We start from the raw sequence: 12,405 nt of genomic DNA on the forward strand, positions 1-12,405 counted from the left end.
AAAATCACAAAGTTTATATCTATATGACTATCTCTCTCACTAACTTTGTATTACTTGAACTGCAATTTTGGACGTGTATTCATAAATAGCCATTGCAATTGAGACCTAGATCTTTCCACACACTACAAGACATTATAATGTAATAATACTTGAAAATAACATAGAATGTTCTAGTATCATGACACAATAATACAACCATTGCCAACTTAGGACAGCTGAACTAGGCAATGAATGGTACAGTTAAATTAAAAACCTGCAATGAATTATTCATTCAAACATTAACTAAATTTAACACTCATGTTATATTTAAGTTAAAACAGTCGGGTGTATCTAACAGTAAGGGAGATTGTAAGCTTGAGATATCACCTGGTCTGCCATTAAAGAACATTGTGTTGATCATCATCCATATGGTGCAGCTTGACAGCAATACCTCCCATGGACAGACCAAGTATTATCTCCAAGGGATGACAAAGAACTAAATGAAAACAATATAATGACTTTCTGTTCTAATGTTTTTCATGAAAACTGCACAGATAAATTCAAATTTTTTACATTATAATAAGAGGATAAAATGCATAACATGCCTACATATCAACCACCTTTACTCATTTTAGGGGATCTATAACACAATATACCTTATGCCAAATATTTACTTCTTGAAATCAATGTGTGTATTACTTGCATTGCTCATTAATGGCTCATCTTCCTTTGTAATTGCTCCCCAGAAGCACAGCAGTATGTTTGTAGACATTCAATGCTAGAAACCACTTTTTGATATCATTGGTGAATAAAGCACAGATAGCACCATGTGTTGCTTTGTGCCTATCTATAACCAATCAACCTTTTGTAATCAATCAAGTGTCCAATGAATAGACTTTCTTCTAGCTGTTACAGTCTTGGAGTACATTTTTATGAGGTGCATAGATGTCATGTAAAGTATTCATAGGATGATGAATAAGATGATACCTTGGGTAGAAAGGTTGTGAAATGAAGATAGATTAAGTCTCTGAAATTGTTTTCTCTGAAACAAAAAAGCTTTCAGTGCATCATTTTTGTTCTTTGGTCAGAATAATAAGACAAACAATATAAATTCTGGCTGGTCATCTACAACTAAGGCAGAAATAATTTTCTAACAGTGCCTGTGAGGCAAACTTATGAGAATTTAGGTAAAGAGATATGATAGGAGCTGGCTTTGGGCTGAATTTAGTTTAGTGGATGGGAGAGCCTTGACGTCCAACACATCCCTTGTTTTCCTAAAATGTTATGTTACATCATAAAAGTATTTCAACAACATTCCGTCTGCTACATCTATTTATGATTACCAATTTTTCTCAATACCTGACTTTTGTTTTTTTATCAAAGTTATTTTTTCAAATAACAAGTATTATGATGTGAACAATTTAAGTTGGAAAGTGTGACTATATAAAATATAATTTTCACAAGACAAGAGTATTAAAATTACAGCATTAAAAATCTACACTAGATAGTTGATCACTTAAGATCTTCCCATGAAGAAGGGTATATAATAGCATTTTCCAATTATACTATATCCACCATATACATTGTCTATGATGGGTTGTACTCAAAACCAGGGCCCAGCATGGCCAGGTAGTTAGAGTGCTCAACTCGTAATCTGAGAGTCACAGTTTCAAATCCCTGTCACACCAAACAAGCTCACCCTTTCAGCCATGGAGGAATTATAATGTTACAGTTAATCCCACTATTCATTGGTAAAAGAGAAGCCCAAGAGTTGGCAGTAGGTGGTAATGACTAGCTGTCTTCCCTCTAGTCTTATACTGCTAAATTAGGGCTGGCTAGTACAGGCAGCCCTTGTATAGCTTTGCACCAAATTAAAAAAAACAAACAAATCAATTGCATCTTTTTAATAACAGAGGGATTTTGGTGAAAACACAAATGTATTTACTGTTGTTTGTTTCGTTATTTGTTCTGCAAATACATGTTAAGTTATACTTGGCATGGCCTATAAGTTAACTTCTATAGCTGTGGATCAAATGGTCCAAGGTTCAAAATACAATGCCACACAAGTGAGAACATAGCTAGCAAGTATCACAAAGTTGTCATCACAGCTTTGTTTGGCTCTTTGGATGAAATACAGAAATTTACTGCCACTTTTATAATGAGTACAGCAGAAAATGTTAAGTGTGTTCATCAACATATCATGGGCTTGAACTACAGAACTTCCAATGCACAGTCCAGTATTTTAGCCACCCTTTACTGTATCTTGATAGCTACAGAAGAATCGATTAATTAGTAAAAGTGGGCATTTAACAGAACCCATTCTTACTCACATCATCAGTATTTGCATCAGAATTGCCCAATAATGATTTAAAGATAAGATCTAACCATTACTAGTTTTCACCAATCATCTACTAAATACTGTAACTGAAGCTGAAATGTTTGTACATTCTGTAGTTACATCAATATGCATGATATTTTTTATATTCTACCTTACTTTTAAATTATTTGTTGTTAATAGAATACTCTTTTGTTCAAGCTTTCTGCAACAACTTTTATTCATCACATTTTAATTTCAGAGGACATACAATGTAGTTTGATACACATTACTTTGTATCTACTTTTGTAAACATTTGAAGTTTTGAAATATCTCTTTTGTACACAAGGTCAAATTTATCAACTTGTTTTACAAATTTTAATGCTATATTTACAAAATACTTAATACTTTTTCAATAACAACATAGACATAAGATCAGTGTAATTACCAAATGTTTTAGGATCACAATTTTGCCAAATTTTGATGGTATTCTTTTACTCTTGAACTTGAAACCAGAATCAAATCACTGTAAATAAGTTCTAAAACATGGAAACAAGTTAGCATACACAGCCATACAAATTTCCTGCAACTGACAAATGTTGTCCAGGAAAAGTAAATACAGTAGTATGAGAAACCAGATTTGTTAAAATGTTGTGAGAACAATACAAACTCAAATTACATTTATTAATTATTCTTTATTTGCTTACTCTTATGTACACCACTTCTTTTGAAAAAGTGTTTAGTTGTACAAGAGTACATTTGATGAAATACTGTACACTTTGCTCTAAGTAAGAATATGCAAGAAGAAAAACAACAACAAAACCACTTGTTATTAACAGCTTTGAATGTAGCAGTCTAATTATTCAACATATGCTTCTGATGTTGTATTGTTTAATATCCTTACAAGCCATCAGATGATCATCTTAAACTGAAAAAAATCACCAAATCAATGTCAATGCAAATATGATTCTAAAGTTACAATTTTAGTAAAATAATTTGAATATGGTGTGAATCCCTGTCTGTTGTTAAAGTATACTAAGTACAGAAAATGGAGCTTATTTCAAATGCATATTAATTTTCCATACTTGTGTTAGTACCTTAAGCTTATTGCTTGAATACTGAGAGTTAGCTGTAGAATTGAAGAAGTGAATAATAAATACTTTCACTGTTTTTTATATGACAGCTCTTACATTCTGAGGATAGAAAGAAAAATAAACTAACCTAATGTTTTAATATCTATAAATGATGTATTTTGTTTTCAATATTTACAGGAGAACTAGCTGTACTAACCATCCTTAATTTTGAATTGATATGATAGAGGGAAGGTAAGTAGTCAACAGCACATACCATCAGCTATTGTACTATAATGCAATAGTGAGATTTGACTGCTACCCTTATAAAACACACACAGCCCCCATAGTTTATTTCGTAACAATAGACCCTCAGATCCACTGTTAAATAATTAGAATATGCCAAATCCACAAAAATAAAAAGGGTTCATTTTGAGACAAGGATATAGATGATTTAACTTCACTAACTTCTCAGTCCAAAATATTGATGTAGTTTGATTCTTTTGCAGACAATTTGCAGTGCACAAGGTTCTTGTATTACATAATTTATTTACCAATTGAAATTGACTTTGAAAGAAGCATTATTTGTTGTGTTCAAAATTAAATATTAAAAAGATATTATTTTCAATTCCCTATATCTGCACATACTTTGTTCATAATTAAATGGTTCTTAACTCTTCAGCTCAATGTAACAAGCTATTAATATTTTTTCCCTCAGTTATATACAAAAGAAACTACAATTCACAAGGATGCATGCTATGATGTAAAAGAACAGAATGAAAACAGTTGGTTATTGTGACAAAAAGCAAACTTTGAAAATACATAGAAAATAAAACATCTACTAAATAATAGTTGCTATGTAAGGATATTTTCAATGAGGTAATATACTGAATGAAAACTTACAATCAACAACGATCTCAAAACCACAGGACAATAATGTAAGTCTACCTGATAATTTTTATTTCAAAATTTTATACTTTTCTTTATTTATCCTGTTCTTTAAAAACATCTTTAAACAACTGGCAGCTTCACATCAAAAAAGGTTTCCTTAGCATACATCTAATGAGAGAACAGTTTACAATTTAATAATTCCTGAATTAGTGTTGTAGAGAAGTGAAAATTTAAAAAAGCTTTTTGGCAATATCCTTCTTTTATCAGAAAATTAAAATGCTGCAGACTTGATAGAAACAAGCTTTGGTTTTGTTTGTTTCATATATTTATGTTAAGCTACAATAGGGCTATCACTAGTAGCTATCCCTAATTGCAAACTAGAAAGAAGGTGACTAGTCAATAACAACCACCACTAACTGTTTGGTTATAATTAATTACTGGGATTTGACAATGACTCTTATAATGAATCTGTGGTATCAAAGTGTGGAGTGTAATTTTGTGACACTGGGACATGAACCATGGACTTTACCCATCACAGATTAGCAAGCAAACCAACATACCATGCATAGCTTGTAAACCTTATTAAAAATAATTAAAACAATATTTAACAATAATCCCTTCATTCAAAGAGCTTTACATACATTTACAAAGGTAAGTTTTGAAATATCTTGATTTACAGATTAAACATTATTCAATGATATAACATTACAGGCTTGTTTTCTGGCTTGAATAAGAGAGTTTGCTCAAAATGTTGTCAAGTTAATAGATTTTTACCTTAGTTTCTAGAGGTGATTTTTTCTTTAAAAGTCTAATTTGTTACATTACACAGTCAGGTACAGTGAAATAATATAATGTGAAAAAATAGTACATTTAATGAATAACAACAACAACCAGGTAAGAAAAACAATAACACTGAGTAAATAGGTATGAAACATCACAAGGTATTAGACAAATATTATTGATTTCAAATTAATGGTGTATAAGACCAAAGTCACAACATTTATGATAAAAAGTAGCAAAATTGATAAAACCAAAAAAAATGTGGTGAAAAGAAATCTTAATACTGTAGAACACCAGCAAATTTTAAAATGTATTACCACCAGGTATTTAAGAACAACACAGATGGTAAGGAAACAGATATGTATAGAGACACTGATTAACAAATACATTGAATGTGAACACACTCACTGTACACAAGAAAACATTTACCTCTCTCAAATCTTTAAAGCAAGAAGCAGTAAACTTGCTTTCTTATACAGATGGAGATTTTGACTCTTACCAGCTGAACTTAACCAAATTTAAACAAGTTTTTGGTATATTTTAATAAAATGAACTGTGTATAATGTGGTTCAATTACTAAGCAGTTTCAGTTTTTGTTTCTTTTATTTGCGAGTTTAAATTCAAGGTGTTACCTAGATCTTTTGACACAAGCTATATAAACCTTACACTATTCAACAGATATTAATAAATTTGGCCCATCAAAGAAAGGGAGTAACAAGTTTTCAACAAATACACTAAACATTGGGTTTAATTAGAATACTACCATAGTAATCTCACGTGACCATCTGTATAAAGCAGGCTACAATAATAGCTCAATAACACTTCTTCCAGTTTGCTTTATAAAACAGCACACTTCTAACAAATCTATGACATAATTCAAAAGATATATGATAAATATTCTCACAATTCTCATGATGAACACCTTTTTCTTCAGTAAAATTAACAGCAGCAGACAGAAAATAGTAGCACTAGATTAATATGATGGTCATCTATATAGTGTTGTATTCCAACTAAGGTAAGCTCCAGAAAAATTGCTAACACAGAAAACTGTCTGGAAACATTATCACCTGTGAGAATATTTCATAAAGATTAGATACTAATAAAATAATGATTTGTCAGCTGATATATATGGTAAGAAGGACAAAAAGAAACTACAAATTACAAGAACCATAATATTATATTATACATAACACAAGCATAAATGTAACAAAAAACTATTACATGATAAGTTTTAATATAACATACAAACATGGTATCTAGTAACTCACATTAAACAAAGCAACAGCAGGTACTCTAGTTAAGATGGGCAACACAAATGCCTTAATCAGGGCACATTCCAGTGAAAAAGAAGTTATAGTGGCATAACATATAAACATGAAATCATGTTACACACAAAACCAAAGTGCTTTCTGTGCTGAAAATTTTAGCCTTTCTTCATGCCTTGATTTAAACAAATGAGATCTGCAATTTTAAATTTCTTGTTACATTGCAAAACTCTAGTTGTTTCTGTTTGTTTGTTTTTGACTAACATATTTTTTTTAGTTTGAAATAATTAGAAAAGTTATCTCCTTATTTACTGGAATAATGTTTTTTTCAAGACTTAAGCAAGTAACATTACAAAAAATCACTTCTCAAATTCTGGAAGCCTAAATGGATTAGTATTCACATTTATATGTATTTCCTGGTCATATTAAAATAACCAAAGTAGTTGATTTGTTAATCAGAAATTATTAACATAAAAAGTGAGATATTTATACAACATTTTGGGCAGTTGTGAATAACCAAGTGGTTAGTTTGCCTTATGAATGCCTAAGCCATTTAGTTGCAACTTCTATAATATCCTTGATCTTGAGATTATTACTTCCTTCTCTTTACAAAAACTATTTTCAATTAAGAGAAAAAATAATAGAGAGAAAATTTGATATAAGTTTTCATAGGAATCGAAGAAATAATATTCTGAGGAATGCTAAAAATATTGGTCTTCGTCTGATTTATGAGAGATTTATGGGACAATGAGGTATTGCTTTACATGAAAATAACTTTGGTTATTTCTTACATATGAGTAGAGATCTGATAGCAGAAAACTTAACTATATGTCAGGTTAGAGCAATTAAAGCCTTAAATTCAAACTTTAGATAATTGTAACTAACTACTGATCACTATATACTTGCTAATTATTGTAGATATGACAAGCAACATCTTCTTTGACTTTCAACAAATAAAACATGCCATTATAATCAGCTATAACTAATGCCTCAGCATTATAACCAGTTACAACTGTTTATTCTTGCACTTATAACTAGATGTGGCTGGAGAATGTAGTATTTATAACTGGGCATGATTTCCTTGGTTGTGACTTCACAACCAAGATGGGCAACACACTCCAGTAACACAAAGTTACTGGAGTAACTTGTATTTGTATTTACTGGAGTAAATACTGGTATACAACTAGTATTGTATACTAGTTAATAATCAACTAACCGTATATAATTTGTGAGTTCAAATGATATAATCTTCAGTAACTTTATATTGTTCACAAATCAAGTGTATATAATAATTAAATTATATACACTTATAGTATATAATTTGCAACTAACTAGTTGCAAATGTTGATTCTTGCACCTTTAATTTGGTGTGGCTGATGCCTGTAGATATTTATAAGTGGGCATGATTTGTATGACTGTGACTTTATACAACCGATGATTCTTTGTTATTATAATTAGTTACAACTGTTTCTTTTTTGCTCCTATAACTAGGTGTGGCTGTAGAACATAATACTAATAACAGGGCATGATTCCTTTGAGTGTGCCTATGTAACTATTGATTCTTTAATATTATAACTAGTCACAACTGTCTATTCTTGTACCTTTAATATAGTGTGTAATAACTTGTAAGTACTTGTAAATGGGCATGATTTGTATGACCGTAACTTCATATAACTATTGACCCTTGTTATTACAATAATTTATATCTGGAACTAGGTGTGACTGGTAAATGTAGATACATATAATTAAACATGATTCACGATTCATCTAAATGTTACTTTACATAGCATTGATTTGTAACTGTAAATATACAGCTTGCTGATATAATAATTAAATTAGGTGTAATTAGGTTTGACTGATGAATTCTACAAATAAGCTTGGAAACTGAACTTTTTGACTGATTAGGTTTGGCTACCAGATTTTCACTGAATAAAGGTGTGGCTAATGACACATTCTTGTGATTTCAATTAGGCAATAATACTGATGATAGTCATACCTTTAACTTTTCATAAATGAAGTTTGTAATATTTAAGGTACTGGTTTATTCAAGTATAATTTTTATGGCTTTGATGCAATAAAATTTATGCATTTAAACAATTATGATTTTTGACTCTTGTGTCTATATATTATTATTAACCTCATTAAACTAAATTACTTTAGACTGCTGCTTCTCTAATGATTTTTGACTGTTACAAGTCTCTACTGGAACTAGGTGACATACAAACAACTAATTTATCAGCTGTGACAGGGTCAACTAAATACCCATTGTTCTGAGGGTTACCTAGAAAACAAATCAAACTACGAAAATATTTTAACACATAAATACATTAAATCTCAAGAAATATATACTACTATCTGTACATACCATAATAATTCCTTATATATTTCTTGTTTAGGCTGAAGTAGTTGAAATACTGGATGTTCACTTTATGCTCATCTAATTCTCTGCATTTGTCAAAAGCAATAAATAATAATGGCTGCTCTGACTAGTGGAATCTTTTTTACAATTGAAAATACGATATGTAGGCTGTACGTATATTTATTATTGAACGCTATACAACTCAATGCATTTTATTTTTTCCACTCAATTTTTTTTATTTTCAACATACAGAATGCTTTCTTACATGATTCATCAAATCAACTTTTTTAATGAAGTTGCTTTGTTATTGGAGTTCAGTATTTGATAGAAACATGATTTTAAACTGGACAGATATCTTTTGAAAACCTATTATTATTTTGATTTGACTGAGTTGAAACACATACTATTGTTTTACTGTAACTTTTAATTTCTTAGTAATGCATGTTTAAATCAATGGTAGAAAATCTGAGACAAATGTACAAGAAACTGTAAACAAAGAGGCTATGTACCTACAAGTGAGAGAGACTAACAGGATAACCAATAGGTGTAGAGTTCAAATGATACAATCAAATGTTTGTAACAGCTAATATTATACAGAAAAGTGAAAAACAAGCTAGGAAGGATGCAATTACAAATCATAAAAAAGAATTCAGTCTTGTAAAAAACTGAACAAGACAAATAAATACAGAAGATGTAACACTAATAAGTGTGGAATAACTGAACTATTAATTAGAAATGACAGTGAAAACTGTTTACAAAATACTGGATTGGTAAGACAGTTTAACTGTCCATGAGCTTTGACTATAATTGCAACTCAATAAGGGGAAAAAAATATGTTAGCATATACATAAATGTGAGAATTCATGACAAACGATTTGTATTCTTATGGTAAGGATTTGTGACAGTCTCTTTATTATTAATATATTTTTGATTGTTAAAGTTTATTGATGACCTTGGTAGTTACTGAAAATGATGATAGTAGTTGGATTTTTACTAATGAAAGTAGAAAGTTCTCACACTTATACTATATAATTTGCAATGATTGAAGTTATTTAAATCCAGTTATAATTAAAATTAGTGGTAGAAATGCTTTGATATTTTGAAAAGATTCAATTTAATTTTCAGTTTATGAATGAAAACCTGCAACAGCTGAAGACAAAATATTGATCGGTTGCAGCTTCATATATGGAAGAAGATAATAATTTAAGGCCTGCTAATCCTGCCAACATTAAAAAAAAAAAAAAGTGATCAACAAACATTAATTACTACCTAGTTATGGCAGTTGTGAACATACTATACAAAATTGCTGATAACAAAAATTTTCAACATACACAACTTATTACAGTAAAGATTACGAATCAGTCCTAAATTTTGAATGAATAATATTTATGGTAGGAATTAAATTAGATGCAATCTGACAAATATTACCAGAAAAATGCATCTGAACTTCATTCAGAAACAACTATGAAAGGTAAAATGTTACTGAAGAAGATAGGATGGTTATTGACCAACTAGAACTTAACTGTGAAAACTGTAACATTGGTAAAAGTTGTATTGTAACATTTGATCTTGATAACGTTAAATAAGACTGATACAAGATTTCTGTATGTCATGATAACCAACCAGATTACATAAATTATTTGTGTAAAATAAAGCTGCAGGATTTAAAACAAATAGGGAATTAACAAGAACAAGAAAAAAACACTTGAACTGAGTTACCACACTGTGAGTTTATAGCAGGAGAAGTTAAACTGTCAATGAATAAAACAAGATGATTTCTAATTCTTCGTGCTGCAGGTGCTAACAGTCGATGATATCAGACTTTGTTGTGATGCGTGGAGGGGGTCGTCTAGGAAATGGGCCTGCATGAAACAAAAAATAATTTTAATTGATTTAAACATGATTGTATACTACTATAGTTTTATGGGTATATGAAACAATAAAGAATATAATTTTGTACGATTACACACTCCAATAGGTATCATATCTCAGAAAGATAACATTCTTTCTCACTAACCAAGGCACCTCACCAATTTCTATATGATATCATGTCTTTGTGATACCAACGTATTTAAAAACAGTGAACTCTAATATTCCGGTCAGTGCTTTTGAATTATTGATGATTCAGTCTCAACTTTCAACTCATAAGCTAGACTCATCAGAAGTAAACAGATGTATAGAAAAACGTTTTAATGCTATAGACAAAAATCAAAAGTAATTTTCAGTGTAGTATTTGAAACCATCATACACTGTTAAAAGGATCATGCTTTCTCATCAGATAAGAATGAACTTTAAGTGAAACTTTTCAAGATTGGTTGGTTGATTTGTGTCTTATGGCACAAAGCAGCTAGGCTATATGTGCCAAACATCCGGTAAAAAGTTAAAGTAAATTTAGTAAGATTCATAAAAGGGAATTAAGGTAAAACAAAACAAAGTTTAAAAAACATAAATAGCATTAAAACCAATGTTTACATCTAGTCTACAGTAGTAAGAGAAAAACTACAGTAATACAAGTTGTAAAGGACTTTTTGTAGTGTAATTGTAATTATCATAACTCACCAGAAGGACTAAGGGGTAAGTTCAAAAACCACTTTCAGTCACTTTTAGAAAGTAAAGTAATAAAGGTTTTTAAAGACTTGTAGCAAAATTATAATTATAACTCACCAGGATGACTAACGGGTAGTTCAAACAGCAGCGTTAGTCACCTGAAGTTGGCCTATCCAGTCCTGGTTTCAAGTTTTGCTGACATTACGGTCATTTTCTAATTTCAAATCGAACTAGATGGACTTTGATTCTCAAATGGAATTCACATAAAAAGGTCTAATGTATAAATTAAAAAAACCTTAAATAGCATTAAAAGATTAATGGCCTTTAAAAAACTAAAAACATTTCCAAGGTGGACACTGTCATCATCACCAATAACACTGTCTAACATTATGGATAAACCTTGCGATAGAACATGTTTAAAATGGTGCTATTGTTGAGAGTCATAACGATGGCAAGACAGTAAAATGTGGCTTATTCTGACCTAAGTGTTACACAGACAACGCACTGGTGCATCAGTCCCAGATAAAAGAAAATAAAGAGTTGAAAAACTGTGACCAATGCGTAGTCTAGTTAGAACAACTTCCTCTTTCTGATCCTTACGGAAGCAAAACGGCCAAAGTTTAATATAGGGTTTTATTTGGAAAAACTTGTTTTAACGTTGCTCACTCCAAGTTGACTGCTAACTGGCATGGAGCCAAGCCTTGAATACAGGACCATAGTCCATGTATGGAACAGGCATAGCTGTGATAATGCCAGAACAGACAGATTTAGCTACGGTCTTAGCAAGCTCGTTCCTGCAAATAACATCGTGGCTTGGTTTTCAGAAAAACTGGATAGAATTAGATGTTAAAGAGAAATGGGCCAGTCGGTTTTGAATATTGGTGAGAAAAGAGTGTGAACTAACGTGAAGCGATTCCAGGGCCAGTAGAGAACTAAGAGAGTCAGTATAAATAGTGCAGTTTGAGTACTACTTAGCTTCTATGCAATCCAGGGAAAGAGAAATGGTGTACAGTTCAGAAGTGAAAACAGAAGCTGTAGAGGGCCAGTTTGCTTGATCCAGCTTTCAGTGGGGCATACAGGTCGGGTGGCATCAACCTTGGGCAGTCTCTCTCAAAATTATAGGAAAATGATCACTGCCTCATGGATTATTGTCTACCCTCCATGAAAAATGGAAGAATAGTGAAGGGGAGCAAATTGAGA

The 12,405-nt window shown here is 31.0% G+C and overlaps 1 protein-coding gene across 1 annotated transcript in view; it reads right to left on the reverse strand.

Annotated features, from left to right (window-relative positions):
- Positions 1-1,584: 1,584 nt before the first annotated feature.
- The window catches only part of LOC143225248 (cell adhesion molecule Dscam1-like), a 234,562-nt gene continuing 223,741 nt past the window's right edge, over positions 1,585-12,405 (reverse strand). The window contains exon 36 of the mRNA XM_076454314.1: positions 1,585-10,520. Coding sequence (XP_076310429.1) covers positions 10,459-10,520 — 62 coding nt within the window. The 3' untranslated portion in view covers positions 1,585-10,458. The remainder of the gene's footprint in view (positions 10,521-12,405) is intronic.

Source organism: Tachypleus tridentatus, chromosome 9 (assembly GCF_004210375.1).
Source record: "Tachypleus tridentatus isolate NWPU-2018 chromosome 9, ASM421037v1, whole genome shotgun sequence".
NCBI lineage: Eukaryota > Metazoa > Arthropoda > Merostomata > Xiphosura > Limulidae > Tachypleus > Tachypleus tridentatus.